Source organism: Aquarana catesbeiana, linkage group LG05 (genome assembly GCF_042186555.1).
Source record: "Aquarana catesbeiana isolate 2022-GZ linkage group LG05, ASM4218655v1, whole genome shotgun sequence".
Taxonomy (NCBI): domain Eukaryota; kingdom Metazoa; phylum Chordata; class Amphibia; order Anura; family Ranidae; genus Aquarana; species Aquarana catesbeiana.
The window spans coordinates 168,770,046-168,791,719 of NC_133328.1; the positions used below are offsets into that span (position 1 = coordinate 168,770,046).

At 43.1% G+C, this 21,674-nt stretch overlaps 1 protein-coding gene across 2 annotated transcripts in view; it reads right to left on the reverse strand.

Annotated features, from left to right (window-relative positions):
- Positions 1-21,674, reverse strand: part of PIK3R4 (phosphoinositide-3-kinase regulatory subunit 4) — a 134,300-nt gene that overhangs the window by 34,323 nt on the left and 78,303 nt on the right. For both annotated transcript variants that reach the window (XM_073630334.1, XM_073630335.1), the window contains exons 14-17: positions 20,407-20,571; positions 13,887-14,098; positions 12,782-12,928; positions 3,910-4,010 (exon numbers count right to left, since the gene is read on the reverse strand). In XM_073630334.1, coding sequence (XP_073486435.1) covers positions 3,910-4,010; positions 12,782-12,928; positions 13,887-14,098; positions 20,407-20,571 — 625 coding nt within the window. The remainder of the gene's footprint in view (positions 1-3,909; positions 4,011-12,781; positions 12,929-13,886; positions 14,099-20,406; positions 20,572-21,674) is intronic.

Below are 21,674 nucleotides of genomic sequence, written 5' to 3' on the forward strand. Positions count from 1 at the left end.
CCTGTCCCCCTTTGTTTTTCTTCTTTTCATTTTTCTTCTTTGTTCCCCCCCTTTCCCTTCTCTCCGAGTGGCTTTGGGGTCCTGTAAACATCCGGTAAATGCATGTCATTTATATGTGCATATATTATCATCCACTAGTTTACGTATATACTTATTGTTGGATTTACGCTGTCTTCAATCTGGTGCGGATTGCTTGGTTCCTTGGTTGGGGCCATCCCCTCTGTCGAAGCCCCCCCCCCCCTTTGGCCATCGCTGGTTTGGCCATGCCCGTCTCCGTCTTTCCTGGGCTCTGTGGGGCTAGCACAGCCATATTTTCTTGTTTTTCCTCCTTAAAAAATTCTTGATGTGACATACCAAGACATCTGCTTCTACATGGTCAGTAGACAATGTACTTAAAATGTATATATATATATATCTTGTCTGAAGACAAAACTTTTGTCTAATTATATGTATGCATATATTCTTTACTTATTGTTTTTCTTTATGAATTGTAGATATCATATAATATTCATACCACTTTCTCCTGATGAAGAGGAATAACGCATGACCTTGAAACGTGTTGAGTATCACTCTGCCCATTTATACACAAGTGATGTAAACGAGTGGTTGCTTTGATTTCATTGTGAACAACACGTTATATCAACTGTAATTTTGTAAGTGGTCGATAAAGCAAAAGTTGCGTCTATTTTTTAGATTTTGCATTATTAAACTTGTAACTTTTTATCTTTCTGCATACTTTTTTTTCTGGAGTCATTGCCCTTTAAAGTTCCGCCAGAGGGTTTTCTGTTTTCCATATTTACGACATGGTGCGCCGGTAACAGAGCTCGAATCCCCCATTTACTAAAGTGATCTCGGCGCATGGGAGAATGCAATTTGTGCGCCACTATGGACATGGCGCACGGCATCTCCAATTCAATATTAACAGAAGATGGAGGTGCCAATATTATGGGGTGATTTGAGGAAGTTTAGTAACAACTGCCCAAGTAACAAATATGCCCAAAATAGAATGAGAAAGTAACTTTTTCAGAGATAGCCTGGTATGGGTCATGTGTGTATGTCTAAATGATATGGCCTCAAAACACACACACCTACTTCCTGTGTACAGATTCACTTTCAGGCCAATGTATATTGCTTCCTGCTTCAGTGTGTGTTTATATAGATATATCTATATATGTATATAGTGGCACAATACCAGATAGGCGCAGCGGCTCAGATTGCCCGGAAGCCTCTGGTCCTTCAGGGGATACAACACTAGGGATACGACTAGGTTCATCAGGAACTACTGACGACATAGGTGTGCCCTTCCCTGTGGGGTTAGTCCCACTCCTCTTTTTGAGAGACATTTAATATCCACAAACAAAGAGTACTTGGGTGTAGTATTAAAACATCTCAGAAGGGAGACCCTTTAATAGGGCTCACCAAGCCCCTATGCAACAATCCTGCTTTAGCCTGCGCCAAGCAACACCTGGTGACTCACGTGACCCGGGTAAGGAAAAATGAACCACTGCAAGTGTCTGTTCAGAGCCTGCTCTGTGTCCCACAGCCGCCTTGTGGAAGCACCACATGCTTGGCCTACACAGCTTAAAATAAGCTGGGTGTGCGCCAAAGCGTTCTGTGCGTGCACACGCATGTGCAGGGTCCCGGCGAACGGGCATGACTGTATTTGCAGATGACGCAAATCTTCATGCACCCAGATAAAGGCTACGGCGCATGTGCAGCGAAGCTGCGTGCGCCATGGCTGCCAAACAAACTGCTGAGCCCAGCGGTGCTTTCGCAAACGCATGTGCGCCATGGCCAACCAAGGCGAAATGGCACACCATCGTGCGCCATAATACAGGTAAACAGCCAGACACAAGCAAAAAAAGGTACACTTTGCAAACACCCACAGCTAGCCCAAAACTCCCCCCGTAGGGTCACTGCACACAGGTGTCCAGCTTTTAGCTAGCTTGACTGATTGTTACAATCACTGGGACACCACACAATAATAAAATGAAGGGGTTTCACTTACCCTTCCAGGCGCAGGGCCACTTAGAAACGAAGGGCCCAATCTTCACCCTCCACGGCGGGTTCCTGTCACTTGGACCTTCAATGACTGGGTACCCTTTTCATGTTTAGGGTCCACTCCCTTGTACCTGTACAGCACCCTGCAGGAAATGCTTTAGCGCTGTAGTGTCCAGGATTATCACTCCGCAGGGTCCAGTGCCCGAAGGCCACATTACAGGCAAAACCTTGCAGGATCTTGAGTCTTCTTTGTGAGGCTCGGGTACCATTTATCTAAGCATAAAAGCCTGTTTAAAATGGATCCAATCAGTCAATCCCTTGATTCATTTTGGAACCATTTGTAGGACTAGAGACCTGGAGCACAGAGAGCCAACCACCTTGCAGACACTGGTAAAAAACGAAAGTACTTCCTGTATGGGAGGGGTTATATAGTGGTTCACTTCCTGTCTGAAGACCTTTGGTCTACCAGTGTCCATTCACCTGATGAAGTATAACCCAGCAAGTTAGAATATTAGCCTGACTGTGTCCCATGATGTATGAAAAAGAAATGAGAACCCCCACGTGGAAAATACCTCCCCAAACGAAAAAAAAAATATTGTGCCCCTCCCACACACTAACAAACCCCTAGCCAAACACACAGCAAGCCAGCCCATGAAAGGGGGTGGATGTTTAGGGGCAGGAGGGGCTCGGGCACCCCAAAAGTCAAATACCTTGTTCCCATATTCAGGGGGACAAGGGCCTCTTCTACACAACCCTGGGTTGGGGTTGGGCTGCAGACAGCGGGCTTTACGGAATGCGGAAAACCCCTTTAAACTAGTGGGTACAAGGAGCTTTGTGTATTGGGCTGAGCCCAACATGCCCCAAAGGCAGCCAGCTATGTTGAGTGCATGTGGCCTTGTATGGTTCAGGAGGGGGTTGGGCGATCGCTCATCTTGCCCCTTTCCTAGCTGGCCCTGTTGTATGCTCTGAAAAAGGTTGTGGTTTGTATTGGTGAAGGCAGCTCATGGAGAGAATAGAGAGGAGTGTGGAGTTTCCCTTTAAAAGCAAAAGTTAGCCCATGGAAATCCAAGGGGTTGGAGGGGGGAGAGAAGAGCATTGGAGAATGGAGTGTGGAGTTCCCCTTTAAAAGCAAAAGCTAGCCCAAGGAAATCATATGCATTAGAGGGGAAAGGTTAAATGCCCTTTTAGGAGGAGAGTCATTTTACATCATTTTAACAAGGTGCATGTCACATGTTGGCAACGTAACATGCTAACATGACCTCTGTGCAAATCTCCTTAAAAAAAATACATAAAGGTGAACCAGCGTAAAAAAAAAAAAATGTCAAGTTTAGACGTGCGCCCGTTCAACCCACGCAATTGCATGTACGTTGCTTAACATTTACTAAGATTTTGGCCGTGCAGTGAACAAAATGCATTTGAACAAGCGCAAGAGCCGCTTGTGCATGCGCAGTGCTTACATTGATCTCACGCAGTTCTAAACGTACTTGCGGGTACAGCAGGCTTTCTCCGAAAAAGTTACTTTCTCATTCTATTTTGGGCATATTTGTTACTGGGCAGTTGTTACTAAACTTCCTCACATCACCCCATAATATTGGCACCTCCATCTTCTGTTAATATTGAATTGAAGATGCCGTGCACCATGTCCATAGTGGCGCACAGATTGCATTCTCCCGTGCGCCGAGGTCGCTACAGTAAATGGGGCATTTGCGCTGTTCCCGGCGCACCGTTTCGTAAATATGAAAATGTGCGTTGCACCTTGCCGTACGCCTCTACTGATGGCGCACAGCTTTTGTAAATCAGCCCCACAGTGTATATAGCAAGCTCATTGATATATTAAAATGTAGGTCACACCGCATGCATAATTAGTACAAATATGTAATTATCAAGCATACAGGACACAATACACACCTGCATTTCTGAGAGTGGGGGAGCATTGCTAGCCCACAGAGTGAACCGTCTGTCGCCAGTTTCCATGTCCCACATAGAGACTTCATTGTTTCCTTGAACAGCTAGATTAAGATACCAAAAAAATTTCATTTCATTTTTTGTTTTTTCCAAAGAAGAGTCATCACTGTACTAAAGTCTACGCAGTCTAAGTCTCTGCATTTCAAAAACATTACCCTCAATTATTTCCAAAATTATGATGCATCAGGAAATGTTCTTTTTATTATTATTAATCTCACTCTGACACTGTAAATGTATAATCAACACACCAATGTTATTCTTTAAAATGTCAGAACACATGCCAGTATGCCAATTCAATTAAAGCGGAGTTCCACCCTAAAGTGGAACTTCCACTCATCGGATTCCTCCCCCCCTCTGGTGCCACAATTGGCACCTTTCAGGGGGGAGGGGGGTGCATATTCCTGTCTAATACAGGTATCTGTAGCCACTTCCGGGCTTAGACAGCCGCAGAACACACAGTTTCCAGCACACAACGGGGACCAGTGCAGAGGCGCAGCGCGACTCGCGCATGCGCAGTAGGGAACCGGGCAGTGAAGCCGCAGCGCTTCACTTCCCGATTCCCTGACCGAGGATGGCGGCGGGGGGCAGCCGAGAGCCGAGCGACTGATCGGCTTCGCCTTCCGACATCGCTGGACCCTGGGACAGGTAAGTGTCCATTTATTAAAAGTCAGCAGCTGCAGTATTTGTAGCTGCTGGCTTTTAATATTCTTTTTTAAAGTGCAGCTCCTCTTTAATGGCTGTCAAGTTAAGCCAGCCATAGACAAATGGCACAATTCCCCCATCAACACAGTCATTGTTGATAGGGGAATCCCTCCTGTGTTATGTTGTGTTATGCTGGCGGGGGGGTAATTGGGGGGAGGCTGGGAGAACACACAGTGATTATTGCTAGTGCCGCTGGCAATAATTGAAAGAAAAATCCGACAAGCTGGTTGTATTTTGAAGAAATTGTAGGTATGAGATATCCACATACACACAGGGCATCTGTCAAGCTCCAAATAAGCATCACTAAAGCCTCACCAAAGCTTCATCGAAGCACCACTGAAGCGTCAAAAACACATCATAAAAGCATGTTAAAGCAGTAGGCACTTTAATGTGTGTTGAAGCTGAAGCAAGTGTAAGGCCCCTTTCACACTGGGGCGGTTTGCAGGCGTTATTTCGCTAAAAATAGCGCCTGCAAACCGCCCCTAAACAGCCTCCTCTGTTTGTTCAGTGTGAAAGCCCGAGGGCTTTCACACTGAAGCGGTGCGCTGGCAGGAGAAGAAAAAATCTCCTGCAAGCCACATCTTTGGAGCGGTGAAGGAGCGGTGTATTCACCACTCCTTCCCATTGAAATCAATGGGACACCGCAGCTATACCGCGGTAATACCGCGGCTATAGCCGCGCTGTACGAGGGGTTTTAACCCTTTTTCGGCCGCCAGTAGGGGGTTAAAACCGCACCGCTAGCGGCCGAATACCGCGGTAAAACATCGCTAAAAATAGCGCTGTTTTACCGCCGACGCCCCCTAACGCCCCAGTGTGAAAGGGGCCTTAAAGAGCCCTTACTGTTTTACTGCTGTAGGTTGCTAAAGGTTTCTTTCCCCATTCACAGTACAAGCCCTTCTGCCATGGCATTCAGTTGCGGAGAGTACCACTGCTGAGTAGAAGCAGTGGGCTCTCTGAAACAGTCAGACATGTCCTCTGTAAGTCAGCTAGAGCCCAGAACTCAGCATGGGCTCTAGCTGTGACTCTAGCTGCAAACTAATAAAGTAAATGAGTGGCAATGACTTCAAAGGAAAAACATAAAATAGTTTTGACTTCCACTTTAAACTTTAGCGAACGTGTCAATGTCAGTAATAGAACTGTGCTATTATATAGTACAGTAAATGCGATTAGACATTTAATTCCCAGCAGAATGCAAGAGGACAACATATGTTCCCTTAACTCCAGCACAATGTTATGCTTGACCTTCTGATTGTATAAATGCCAAACTACATTCAGGAAATTAAAATCAAAAAGCATGAATGCCAGAGCATTTATTTGAAATTCACAGGAACTATTTAGACAGTTGATTTTCAAACATGACCTTGAAAAATCCACAGAGGTTTACTGGTTTTCTTAAAATGAAAGGCAAGCAATTATTTAATCCTTAACGCCTTCATGGCTAGACTTTTTTTCATAGTCTTGTGTTGGAAAACTTTCCAGGCAAATTACTTTATTTACCAATGAACTGGCTTCTTCGCAATAACCAGGGCTGGATTAAATTTAAGTAAACCATAGAGAGGTTTCATTGTGTTTCTTCCATGAAAACATATTGTAACAGTGCCCATTTTTGTTCATCTACTATAATAAAATCTCTATTTTAAATATAATGAAAGCTGAACCCCACACAGATATATAAAAAACACAGTTAAATGTAGCTAAGCATTCTATTAAAATCAAATGCTTTTTACATAGGTACTTAAATCTGTGTTTAGATCAGCCTCCTGTCATCCAAGGATGGAAAGAACAGAACGCTGCACTCCGAGAAAGCAGCCCGAGTACCAAAGAAGTAAAAGCGGCCTCAACCTGGCTCCACCCAGGCCACGCCCCCCCAACATTTCACCCCGCCCACAGGGCTTAGTCATAGAGGTGGAGCAGCATCCATAACCTTTCCAGTTTATAGCCTAGCTCCAACGTTCGTAGAAGTCGTAACTGCAGCTTCCATTAATGAATAGAGACTAGGCAGATAATTGAAAGGTTTTCCGCCTCCAAATATTCATAAAAGCTGTAGCATGGCTCCTTTGAATGGCGGAGCTGGGTGGAAAGGGTGGGCATAGTGAAACATCTTCATGAGTGCCTTTCACTACTCTCTCAGTTCAATTAACCCTCCCTGCACTGGAAAATTATGGGGGGGGGATTAAGGGAGGTAGATTTCAAATAACAGAAGAGACATGAGCACTACTGACTGGTAAAGTGGTTGTAAACTTTTACATATACCCAGTGAAGTGACTGGCCTCAGGTGATACACAGAGATGAAACAAATCCTCCTACATAAGTTGTACCTGTTTATCTGAGGTCCTCTCTTCTCTACATCTGTTCAAAGTGCTGATTAAAGATTGTCTGAGAGGTCAGGAAAGAGGGGCAGGGAGCTGAAGTTACACTCTGCAGAGCCCAGTGAGGAGAGGTCTGAGAGCTAATTGAAGGGAAAAGACACACCCCTTCACACAGCACACAGGAACAGAGCTGAGGCTGTCAATAAGCTGGAGCTCCCTCCCCTGTCACCATTCATTTCTTGGTGTCAGGAAACCTATCAGAAATTATTCATGCTGATAGCAGTGGAACTAAGCAGCAGACAGAAATTACACTTAGTGCTCTGGATCGAGACAAATACACACTATAGAGGGATATGCTATGTTCATATTTTATGTCTGAGGTTTACAAACACTTTAAAGTGATATTCATTAAAGTCTTTTTTTTTTTCGTTTTTTTTTTTTTTTTTTTTTTTAAATAACAAACATGTTATACTTACCTGCTCTGCACAGTGGTTTTGCACAGAGCAGCTCAGATTCTCTTCTACTTTGATCCCACACCGGTGCTCCTGCCAGGTGCCCCCAGAGCAAGCAACTTGCGCTGGGGGCACACAAGCAGGTACCCTCCCGACCCGTGGCTCAGTGTGTCCATTCACACGCGGAGCCGTGGCTCAGCCCCGCCCCTTCATTATCCTGATTGGCTGCGATTGACAGCAGCGGGAGGAGTGCAAGCCCCCGGCAAGGCTCTGGTGGACAACGCTGGATTGAGAGGGGGCTCAGAAGAGAAGTATTTGGGGGGGGGGGGCTGTTGCACACAAAAGGATTTTTACCTGCATAGAATGCATAAAGATGAAAAAACCTTTTGCCTTTACAGCCACTTTAGGTAATGTCACCTGTGCTGACCTTTGTAGTTTTTTTGTTTTTTATTTAAACAGCACTTAGGCTTTAATGTCTTAATAATCACCACCCATGATAAATTTCAACAAACAAAAACTGCTGAGGAGAAATAAGAGGCAGAGTTTCATGACACACGTTTTTAGTATTTAGATCAGTGATTTCTGAACTCTTCAGTCCTTGCAAGCTTGTTACAAATGACACGAGTCTCACATTTTATGAATTAAAAACAAAAACGCAATGACTTTATATATAAACTTTACATCTGTTTTGCATTTTAGATCTAAACTGCAGAACAGAACATTTTTCATCAATTCTAAAACAATCATGAAAAAACATTAGTTGGTTAGATGTTTTTTTCCCCCAGTGAGATAATCGCTGCTGGAAGTTTTAGCCTAATCCTCATGACCAAAGGAAGACTCACTATTCAAAGGTTCTGCAATAGGCTTCTCAATAGCACTCATCACTATAAATAAAAGGTCTATTTGTCTATGTACAGTATTAGATTTAAGCTTTTGTTTAATAGCTGCCACTATCCAAGAAATGGCTTTTGTTCACACTATCATACTGCCTGTGGGTTAAAAATAAAAAGTTCCACACTTTTTGCATATATACACACCACAACGGCATCTTTGACCCACAAGTTTTCAGTTACTTTCTGGTTTCCAGGCATAAGCAAACAATATCATACCATCCTAAGAGTCTTCAGGAGGGGCTTTCCTTAGCTCAGCACAACCTCCTGCCTGCATGCCTGAGCTAAGGGGAGATAGATTCCAGGAAGTAAACCATCGGCCCTTTTGCTCAACATGGTCACGACCATAAATGATAAGGGGGGGTTTTTCAAAGTGATTTCTCAGCAAAATAAAGCATGGAGACATGAACAGATGGGTGAGTTTGCTTTGAATTTTAAAAATGAAATAAATATCATTATTTGGTTAGTGGTCCTCAGATTCAATGTAGTTCTGCTGCTGCTGTACACTACTTAGTGATTCCACCACACTAAAGTCAGAAACGTATACAACTTGGTATAGTGCAGCGCTACTGATCAAGTCTATAAACAATGGTATTCATATACAACGTATCTAATAATGTGTAAACCAAAACAAAATATTCATATACAATGTATCTAATAAACAGTGTGTAAACCAAACACAAATGAAATGTCCATAAACCTATATTGTCCAACACAGTGATCTTCAATCTTCCTTTACAAAATCACAGTGTAATCCCTTCACCAGGTGAAATGCCCGCCCACCTCACAATCGTCAGAGCTCATATGCTGTCTATCCTGCTAGTCTCACAAGATGGATCTCCTCTTCCCCCTCCTAGGATGGATCTCCCCTAAAGACCATCCAGGCTGTGTACTCCCTTACTTGCTGCTTTCATGGAAACATACTCCTTCCAGTCATGGATTAGATCGCTCATTATCCACGTAATTCCCCACATGTAATTAAAAGGTATTCCCATAATGCTCTCTGTATAAAACTCTTTATTAAAATGCCCCCTTGTTCTACTTATGAGATATACAATAAAACAAGCGGTGTTAACATATGTCAGCGTCTCTGTGACTCCATGGGCTGGACTCCTCCCTCCTATATGTGTGTCGCCACCTGATTGGCTTCTTCACTAGGATGGGAAAGCCCTATAGCCCCAGCCCTTATATCAATAGATGTTGCCATGGAAACCTAACAAGCTACTCCTCGGCTGTCAGAATTATATGCAAGTACGCCCACTTCCTATGAACAACGGAATAGCCAAATGGAGCTAAATCCTACTCACGTGTGATACTATGTTCGCCCACTACTACTCCAGATAAACAACAATTTACAGCTCACATAGCTAAAATTCAGACCACCCTGGAAATAGCTGGAATACAATCTAAAGGGTGTTTACATAACAGATAGATAAATGGGAAAAGCCCATGGAGTCACGGAGACACCGCTATTTTGGCCGAGTGGTGAGCTCCCTGACACATGTTAATAACGCTTGTTTTATTGTATATCTCGTAAGTGGAACTTTATAAGGGAGGCATTTTAATAGAGGGTTTTATACAGAGAGCACTATGGAGATGCCTTTTTTCTACATGTGGTGAATTACGTGGATAATGAGCGATCTAATCCATGACTGGAAGGACTAAGTGTTTCCATGAAAGCAGCAAGTAAAGGAGTACACAGCCCGGACGGTCTTTGTTAAGGAGAGATCCATCCCAGGAGGGGGGAGGAGGGGATCCATCTTGTGAGACCAGCAAGATAGACAGCATATGAGCTCTGACTATCTTTTGGGAGTTGAGCAGGCATTTCACCTGGTAATGGGATTGCACTGTGATTGTGTAAAGGAAGATTGACATTTCAATTGTGTTTGGTTTACACACTATTTATTAGATACATTGTATATGAATATTTTGTCTTGTTTACATATTAGTAGTAAGAATGAGCTCAGGCGTGTTCGCAAGTCCACGTGCCCGCGTCCGTCAGGACGCGGACACTCTGCAGCACTAATCACAGTCAGTGAGACATTTCCTGATCCGCGGCTGCATAGATAAGGAAATGTCTCACTACCTGTAATTAGCACTGCGGAGAGTCAGCTTCCTGGCGGGCGCGGGCACATGGGCTTGCGAACACACCTAAGCTTATCCTTAATTATTAAATACATTGTATATGAATATCATTGTTCATAGATTTAATAAGTAGCGCTGCACTGTGTTCAAGTGGTTGTTAACCCACCAATTTAACGTTACACGTATCCTCTCTGGTTATGTATGTAATGTCCCCCTGTGATTATGCTTCATAAAAATAAAAAGTAAACAAGTAAATACCTTGTTTACAGAGTGCTGATATGACCTACCGCCTTTCTACTCTCTTAGCCTGACAGATGCAGTGGGCGAGGCCCAAGGATTCCCCGCTGACGTCAGTCAGGAGGGGAGGAGAGAGGCGGCCCCGCCCGCTGCAGCTGTCATGCAAGAGAGGTGAGGCACGGCGGGTCAGACCAGCACTGATCAGCACTCTGTAAACAAGGTATATATTGCATTATTTTTATTAAGCACAATAACAGGGGGACATTACATACATGGGGATAGTGTGAGGAATTAATAGTAATTAGAGCACCCGGAGCACAGGGGGTGGGCACAGACATCAGCCAGCATGCTTTTAAGGAACAGGATCTTTATTGTTTTAGATTAACAAACGCTTTAAGTTGTATATGTGTGTGTATTGAGCATGCGCTACTGGGATGTATTTTATTTTTTAAGAGAAAAATGAAGGGCTGTGAGCCCCAAACCTTGTTTTAGGGCAGCACTCTAAAAACTTTTGGTCTGAATGCAGATGTTATTGACTTGTCAGTTAGGATCTGACAAAATACTGTCCAGTCTGCTGTCAGCACACTGAAGCTTAAAGTAATTAGCTTTTCTTAGAGTGATGTCACCTCCCTGGAGCCATCCTGACCAATAGACAGTTAAACCATCTCTAAGTCCCTTACATGTTTAACACATGGCTTTTTAAAGTTCCATTCCAAGCAGATGGAGGCAGACAAAGAGGAAATATTTTTTGGCAAAATACACAGCATACTGGGATATGTGTAGAAAACCAGAGATTTATTAAGCGGACCAAATCAAAAAATGAGCTCATGGTGGTAATGGAATATATTGCAGAATTTGAAGTATTATTCTGTCTAAATACAGTATATAAAGGATTGTTTTTAGAAATAAATGAAGGGAGCCATCTACACTTGCAACAATATAAATTCATTTAATGAAATCCTGAAACTGTAGAGTGACTTTTCAGTGAACATCCTGTTAGTATAGATCAGGGGTCTCCATCCCCGGGGCTATGGACCTGTACAGGCCCATGGCCTTTTAGTAACTGGGCCACACACACACACACACACATAGGAACATAGAGCTGCTGGAGACAGCTGTCCATTCCCGACCTCAGTGGGGGGGGGGGGGGGGGATGTTGCTTACCACATATCTACATTCTTTACTTATGACATGGTTTTTCCACAGATATACAAAAACAATAAATGAAGCGGGCGCTGTTCCGTGAAATGCGTAGAGATTGCAGTCTGAAAGTGCACCAAGTCAATTGTTCTTTTCAATATTATATATATGCAATTTCCTTTACTATGTGCCTATTTATGACACATTAGAGTCTATTTTGTCTGATTTTCACCTTTATATGGCATAAATGTACTTTTTTAACAATGGTTATTTACTTGATTTTGGCACAACTCTTTAAAGTGCCATGGGCACAACTTTGCTTTTTTGGTTTAAACATTAGTTAGGGACTGAGTTCTGCCATTTGCCCTAGGAGTTGTGACCTGCTTTTTTCCTTGTTAGAGAAAAATTGTGACAGGGGAGGGATCTCCAGCTGATTGACAGCCTCAGCTCTGTTCCTGTGAAGGGGCTGTGTCCTTTCCCTCCAATCAGCTCTCAGACCTCTCCTCGCTGAGCTCTGCAGTGTGTAACTTCGGCTCTCCATCGCCTTTTTTTCTGAACTCTCAGACAAGCTTATAAATTCAACAGTTTGAATGGATGTAGAGAAGAGAAGACTGCAGATAGATATAAGGATTTGTTTTATCTCCATGCATCAACTAAGTCCAGTCACTTCACTAGGCATATGCAAGGGTTTACAACCACTTTAAAAAACAATTAATTTTTATGTGTCCTGTTCACACTACAATGCTGCATTAACCTGCGTTACGATAAAATGCATACATGTTGCAATTTAATGCAACGCAGGTCAACGTAGTCTGAGGAAATTTTCTCTTCAACAAGATCGGTCCCTGGTGCCAAAAAAGTTGGCCAGCGCTGGTATAGAAAGCAATGCAACCATGCAGAGTAAAATCCTGCTTGGCTGCATTTTGAAAATATCAAACATGAACACAGAAAATTATTACTGGTGAAATTATATACAAATTTAATAGCAAACAGCACATACCTGCTATCACCCAAGACTGATACATTGTGTGCATGCTCAAAGGGTGCATCAGTAGTCGCCGAATCCTTGCCCGTGCTGGATGAGTATGGCTGGAGATTGGTAACTGGAACCTCATATCCCAGCATGCCATGGTTCCACTGCTAGTGCCTTACATGAGAAAACAACATTTTGTAGCCATGAAATTAGAAACATTTACTATAGGAACAAACATTCATAGTGTACCTCACAAGAATACAGATTTTGATCTTTAAAAATCCACACTTACAGTATGTACAAACGATTTATGTTAGGACAAACTACAAGATTTTATTTTTTTTGAAACCCCAAATGTGCCTGTGTAGAGCCCCCCCCCCCTCCTTATCCTTTAAGTGTGACAAAGATTTTCTAAGGACTTTATCCAATGTTGTGGGTACTCCACTTAAAGAGGAGCTCCAGTCTCCCCCCAAAAAATTACAAGTCAGCAGCTACAAATACTGTACCTGTTGACTTTTAATATAAGGACAGTTACCTGTCCAGGGATCCAGCAATATTGGCACCCAAGCCGATTCTTTAATCGGGTGCAGGCACTGGCATCTTCACTAAGGGAAGCCAGCAGTGAGGCCTTCAAGCTAAACAGCTGGTTTACTACTGCACATGCGTGAGTTGTGCTGAGCTTTCTGAATGGTCCCGCCATCTTCTGGGACCTGTGTATGTCCCAGAAGGCAGCGAGGGGAACGAGGAGGGGCCTGACATACTCGAAGATCACCACGGCAATCTTACCTGGAAGTGGGAGCGGGTACTTGTCAAAAACCAGATACCCGCCCTCCCCCATAAAGTGCCAAGCAGAGCTTCCCCTTTTGGGTGGAGCTCCACTTTCAGCAAAATGTAGTATGAGCAAGACTCGTGTTCATTCCTTCTCCATTCACCTTCTTGTCTCAATGGCAGCCGCTCGCCCCATTTCATGGTGTCACAAGGACAGAAAGGGAATATCTTCTTTTTACAGGGTCACAGACTGAGGGAAAAACCTAAAGAAATCTTAACCCTTCCCTCAGCTATCCAAGACATATTATGATTGGATTTAGGCTTTAAACGTTTTTCAAAAAGAAACAAAGAAAAGTTGTTTTACCAATACACAGCCAGCACTGATGAATGTCTACAGCAAAAGAAGTTATGAGTCCTAAGCGCAGGTCATGTTTTAAAGTCCAGGCGTTAGTGTTAGATCTCAGGTCCCAGCCTACCAATGACCCATTAACAGTGGCATAGGCAAGCACAGACTGTGAGCCTGAATTGAACTGATGCATATCCACCACACAACCATCTTCTTGTAGATCCAATGACCTAGACAATGAAAGAAAATTAATTTTTTCAAAACAAAATAAATTACCCAACAACGGGCCACAGAAAGGAATGGTAACATTAGATAAACTGTACCCCAGAGAAGAAAACCTGTTGTGGAAATATGAAAGCTGGAATGTCGCTGTCATGGGTAAAGTAACAACTTATCGTTTTTAAGCTCAATTACGAAAGCTAATACTTAAGAGTTAATTACCTGATGAACCAGTTTAAAATTTGCTTCATAGGTGCCCCTGTCGCCGCCCTCCTGCCCCACAAACCTTGATGGAAAAATCAAAGGAGCCAGGCTAAAAGTACATCTGTAGGGTCAGCTTTAGTGTCCCTGAAGACACCTGCTCTTCTTGCCCATTAAAAGGATTCCATTTTTTATTTTTCATTTTCTTAAATGCATAAATATGAAAGAACTTGTCTAGATGCTATCGGAAACAAAAAAGTTTTACTATTTGGTTTCAGATAAATAAAATCTAATTCTGTTGACATAAGAGAGCAGTTAAGGTTGAATCTGGAGCAAATATTTTGTCCACTGCAACAGCATTAAAGTAACATTACAGGTTTAATTTTACTTTCCATTTCAGAGCAATGTAGACTTTGTGTGTGCTGTAATAAGCTGTAGTAGCAATAGCTACATACAGTAAGCAGTGTTGTGTTCCATTGATTTCCCGTCTGTTGCCAGAATTAGAGTCAAGCTAAGTGCTTCTCTGCTATTAAGAAGAAGCCTTGAATACAAGGCTTTCTCCGATTGGCCAAGGTGGAAAATGGGGACATCATCCACATACCTAAAATGTCTGTTTTTGGGTTTAGATATGCTTTAAAGTATACTGTAAGTATAGCCATTTTTTTTTAAGTCTTTCATAATGCAGAGCAGGGATATGCAATTAGCGGACCTCCAGCTGTTGCAAAACTACAAGTCGCATCATGCCTCTGCCTCTGGTTGTCATGCTTGTGGCTGTCAGAGTCTTGCTATGCCTCATGGGAATTGTAGTTCTGCAACAGCTGGAGGTCCACTAATTGCATATCCCTGGTGTAGAGGAAGGTTAAATTCTCAGCCAGTCTACTTCCTGTTTCCAAAGTGAGGGAAATCCCTTGGAACACATGTCCCCAATGGAAGATTTCCCCCTACCTTTTGTTCTGGTGACTGTTTTTTACTATATAACTGCTAAAGCCACTGGCAGTAATAATTGTGTTCTGCCAGCAGAACACAATAGCCCTGTGGGAAGCACTCCCCCATCAACGCTGACTGCATTGATGGGGGAATTAAGTGATTTTCTTCCCTTCAATTCATTGTGAAAGGAAAGAAAATCAAATCCTCTATGGGTGGCTCCTGTTTCAGTGACAATGGTCATGCAATCCCCCCAAAGGGACACAGACAGCGATAAAAGCTTGACAGAGTCTGACCCTCATCTATGCCATCCATTGCTATCTATGTATACATACAGAAAAACTCATTAAAAAAATGTCAGTATTTAAAGGTTTCTACCGGATTCCACGAAGATTCACTAGTACATTTGGAGTGATAAAAATAAGACAGAAAAAAAAAAAAAAAAAAAAAGAGAGAGAACTAAATCAAATTTACATGTTTTAGGAATGACATTCCCAGTGAGTGGCATGAGGGCTGGTTGCAGGAGATTACAGCAAACAAAGATTAAAGTATATTTAAAGCCAAAACATTTTTGTTTTGAGTAGTGCATGATTAAAAAATCTATTCATAGACTGACTTCCAACTGTGCTTTGTCAACAGTCAATAACCTATTCTTGACTGCAATATATGCATGATCCTAGCTATACGATGCTCTACCATCAGTCAGCAGTTCCTACTCATGTGATCACTTTTTAAATAAATGAGGTTTGTTTACAAATAAATCTTTCACTTCAGCTGTCGTTGTGCCTTAAGCCAGCCATAGATGGTTCGAATCTCGGCCAGTTCAGCAGGGACCGGCTGAGATTCGAACCATCTATGGGCAGGCTGATTCTACCAAAGTCAGTCCATCAATCAACTTGGGTACAACCAAGCATGTTGGATTTTTCATGCGATTATTCCAGCAGCTATAGCCGCTAGCAACAATCACTGTGTGTTCTCCTGGCAGGTACGGTTCTCCATGCCATCCCCTGCTGGGAGAACACAATAGCTCTGCAGGAGGGATTCCCCCATCATCACAGTCACAGTCCTGAAAGAAAATTGTATCATCTATGGCCGGGTTTACACAGAGAAATGCAAATTGACAGGTGAAGCTGGCAGGCTGCAGTTGTCACCGTACCAATAATGGTTATGTGTAAAAAAAAAAAAAAAAAAAAAAAAAATTTCATTTTAATATATTTTTGTCCATTTGTCAGTATACAATTACAAACCTGAGCAGGCTATTTATTCAAACAAAAGCTATTTTTAATTTTGAAAGAAGTGTGGACAGGTTGGCAACCTTGCCCAGGTTTTATAGCTGTCTATGTTCCCAGTATGGAGAACCATCCTCCTCAACATTGTCACACGGGCTAAAAGCGAGGGAAAATGTAAAATTCCTATCAATGGTGAAACTTGCTGAAGAGACATATCTATGGGAATTTCCTTCACTTTTTTACTCTTATTCTCTGTTGTGTCCATAAGACAGGGATGAAGGGAAATCTTCTCAATGGAACACGGATGGCAAGAAAAAACAAAAAAAAAACAGTGACAGTTTTAACCATTTTTTAATCCATCCAATCCAAAACTAATGGAAAAATTGGCCTTCAGATATACTTTAACAGTATAGTATACCATAGCATAGCATTAATTAAAAGAAGAACTCCAGGATTTTAAAGAAATCCCCCATTAGTACCCCCCCACACACACACACACACACACACTAAACAGTTATTACATTTGTGAAATTTCTTACCGTTTAAGAGATATGTCTAATTTAATTTTCAGGAAGTCAGCTTTGTGATTCAAAAAATGCATCATCTTTTCTGGCAAGGAGGATCTCTTAGAACAGGGATTGCATCATATTCTCTTCTCTCTCTCTCTAACTGTAATCAGACTACATTTCCCATGAATCCTTGGGATGGGAGCGAATGTGGGAGAGTACACTAGGCTTGTACATGTAAATGTGAACTCGCCCACTTCAACATATATCACACCCCTCATTCTGCAACCAGCAAGCCATACATAACACACGGTATGATAGGTTACAGCCTTATAAATGCAAAGCATTTTACTACAAATGCATTTTAATATAATATTAATTTAATAAATACATTTATGCCGCATGTCAGGGACCACCATGTCAGGGACCACCAGTGCCACATGTCAGGGACCACCATGTCAGGGACCACCATGTCAGGGACCACCAGTGCCGCTTGTCAGGGACCACCAGTGCCGAATGTCAGAGACCTTGTCAGGGACCACCAGTGCCGAATGTCAGAGACCATGTCAGGGACCACCAGTGCCGAATGTCAGAGACCATGTCAGGGACCACCAGTGCCGAATGTCAGAGACCATGTCAGGGACCACCAGTGCCGAATGTCAGAGACCATGTCAGGGACCACTAGTGCCGAATGTCAGAGACCATGTCAGGGACCACCAGTGCCGAATGTCAGAGACCATGTCAGGGACCACCAGTGCCGAATGTCAGAGACCATGTCAGGGACCACCAGTGCCGAATGTCAGAGACCATGTCAGGGACCACCAGTGCCGAATGTCAGAGACCATGTCAGAGACCACCAGTGCCGAATGTCAGGGACCACCAGTGCTGAATGTCAGGGACCACCAGTGCCGAATGTCAGGGACCACCATGTCAGGGATCACCAGTGCCACTTGTCAGAGACAATCATGTCAGGGACCACCAGTGCCAAATGACAGGTACCACATGTCAGGGACCACCAGTGTCGAATGTCAGAGACCATCATGTCAGGGACCACCAGTGCTGAATGTCAGGGACCACCAGTGCCCTGTCACCAGTGCAGATTATCAGTGCAGTGTCACCAATGCAGATTATCAGTGTCTATCAGTGCGGTGTCACCTGTGCAGATTATCAGTGCCCATCAGTGCGGTGACACCAGTGCCTTATCAGTGCTGTGACACCAGTGCCCATCAGTGCGGTGACAGTATTGGCTTATCAGTGCAGAGCAGGGATAGTTACAGATAATCAGGACAGAGCGGGTCTCGGGCTGACAGATCTGTATGTGAGAACACAGCTCGTTGTACAGCCCCGCCTCTCTGCACCGGAATTGTGACAGACAACGCAGAGTGCCCTGTTCCAATGTACAGGCTGGCGGGGCTGCACTACGAGCGGTGTCCTCACATACAGATCTGTCAGCCCGAGACCCGCTCTGTCCTGATTATCTGTAAATATCTCCACACTGGAGAGAGATGGCAGGATGGCGGGATGGCGGGCATGGGGGGCGGAGTGCTGGCAGGGAGGAGGAGGAGGAAGACTCCCATTCAGGAGAACTTGTCAGAAGTTATCATGCTAATAACAGAGGAACGGAGCAGCATAAAGACACGGGACTTAGGGCTTTGGAGATAGGAAAACACTGCAGATATATGTGCCTAATTCAAATTTAATGAATCGGATTTACATCCACTTTTTTTGTAAATATTTTATTATATCTTTTTATGTGACAACACTGAAGAAATGACACTTTGCTACAATGTAAAGTAGTGATTGTACAGCTTGCTGTCCCCTCAAAATAATGCAACACACAGCCATTAATGTCTAAACCGCTGGCAACAAAAGTAAGTACACCCCTAAGTGAAAATGTCCAAATTGGGCACAATTAGCCATTTTCCCTCCCAGGTGTCATGTGACTCGTTAGTGTTACAAGGTCTCAGGTGTCAATGGGGAGCAGGTGTGTTAAATTTGGTGCTATTGCTCTCACTCTCGCATACTGGTCACTGGAAGTTCAACATGGCACCCCATGGCAAAGAACTCTCTGAAGATCTGAAAAAAAGAACTGTTGCTCTACATAAAGATGACCTAGGCTATAAGAAGATTGCCAAGACCCTGAAACTGAGCTGCAGCACGATGGCCAAGACCATATAGCGGTTTAACAGGACAGGTTCCACTCAGAACAGGCCACGCCATGGTCAACCAAAGAAGTTGAGTGCACGTGCTCAGTGTCATATCCAGAGGTTGTCTTTGGGAAGTAGACATATGAGTGATGCCAGCATTGCTGCAGAGGTTTAAGGGGTGGGGGGGGTCAGACTGTCAGCGCTCAGGCCATATGCCGCACACCGCATCAAATTGGTCTTCATGGCTGTCATCCCAGAAGGAAGCCTCTTCTAAAGATGATGCACAAGAAAGCCTGCAAACAGTTTGCTGAAGACAAGCAGACTAAGGACATAGATTACTGGAACATTGTCCTGTGGTCTGATGAGACCAAGATAAACTTATTTGGTTCAGATGGTGTCAAGTGTGTGTGGCGGCAACCCTGGAGAGGAGTACAAAGACAAGTGTTTCTTGTCTACAGTCAAGCATGGTGGTGGGAGTGTCATGGTCTGGGGCTGCATGAGTGCTGCCGGCACTGGGAAGCTACAGTTCATTGAGGGAACCATGAATGCCAATATGTACTGTGACATACTGAAGCAGAGCATGATCCCCCCTCTTCAGAGACTGGGCCGCAGGGCAGTATTCCAACATGATAACGACCCCAAAAACACCTCCAAGACAACCACTGCCTTGCTAAATAAGCTGGGGGTACAGGGGGGTGGACTGGCCAAGCATGTCTCCAGACCTAAACCCTATAGAGCATCTGTGGGGCATCCTCAAAGGGAAGGTAAAGGTCTCTAACATCTATCAGCTCCATGATGTCATCATGGAGGAGTGGAAGAGGACTCCAGTGGCAACCTGTGAAGTTCTGGTGAACTCCATGCCCAAGAGGGTTAAGGCAGTGCTGGAAAATAATGGTGGCCACACAAAATATTGACACTGAGCCCAATTTGGACATTTTCACATAGGTGTGTACTCACTTATGTTGCCAGCAGTTTAGACATTAATGGCTGTGTGTTGAGTTATTTTGAGGGGACAGCAAATTTACACTGTTATACAAGCTGTACACTCACTACTTTACATTGTAGCACAGCATCATGTCTTCAGTGTTGTCACAGGATAGGATATAATAAAATACTTACAAAAATTTGAGGGGTGTACTCACTTTTGTGAGATACTGTAGCTGGAGGATATGCTAAGCAGGGTACTTCTTAGTATACTGTATTTACCAAATGTCCTTCTTTAGAAGTGTAAACCATTTGTAACACATAGGAGGATGATATCATTTGTAAATTTAGTCATTTAAAATAACAATCAATTCTAAAACATTCATACCTGCTTTGCAGTGGATGAATTTTTGGAGACTTGGGTGGTTTCGAGGTTTCAATCCCAAGAAGTTGGATATTGCCATTATCAGATGCCACAGCTAAGTAATGTGATCCCTGGCAAAATGTCAGTGTCTTGACATGCCCACCGATGCGAGAATAAGTCAATATTGACCTAAGTCAGAAAATAAGAATTTCAATATTCATAGCAGCCAGGTCAGCAGGTATGAGCAACACAAAAGAACACAATTGCTGGATGCAAACATAATACAACTATAAAGCATGCAAGATTGCTATTTGCTTTGTTTAAACATTTCACTGCTGCATTTGCGAATATATAGATGCACACTGAATGCTGGAGGTTAAAGCGGAGATCCAATTACTTATTTTATTTTTATATTTAGGTCAGACCCAGAGCTGAGAGTTGTGAAAGAGACGGGGAATAATAAAGCTGTATTAAAAACTCTAAAATAAAAAATGTGATATATTGCAGCTTACCAATTCTTCGATGTGGTTGCTGCATTATATTTTTTTTGCTTTTATTGTCACCTGGTGATACAGCCAGATACACACTTCTGGTCTTAGGGTGGCTCCTCTATCTATGGAGGAGCAACTAAGCCACCCTTGGACAGCAGTACTGTCATACAAACTTACATTTTTTAATCTGACCGATGTGCGATTTGACCAAAACGATCAATTCCACAATCAAATAGCCATAACTTCCTTTTCGGATCAATTTGGACTCAATTTTGATCGGACTTCATCAAACTGAGTCGATCGGCCAATTGGCAGCACTGAGATGCTTTGTTCATGAATATGACTGTACTTTAAACAATCAGATTATAGTAAATTGATGCAACTGATAACTTCTAATTGATTGTATCCACAGGGAATCCACGTCCTTGTGTGTGGTATATTGACTATGTGGATTGTCAGCTATAGATTAATTATTCCTACTGGGAGAGATCGATCAGAAAATAAATTCAAGTGTGTATGGCCACTATTGGATCTACTAGTAGATTTAGATGGACTGGACATAAGTGACTAACAAATCAAAGCCAAACTCCTGCTAAAACATTTTAAACACTTTTTTTTTCCCTTTTGGGATACAGGTTTTAACCAAATTAATTAAATCTGATCATTGTAAGCACCCCTGTCAGTGTTATGGTTAATGGGTTGTCTCAACCCTCTAGCTTCCACTTCTGCAGGACCACTTGGTCTGTTAAAGGAAGCTGAAAAATAACAGTAGAATCAACAGGTAAACAAACTACGTTACAG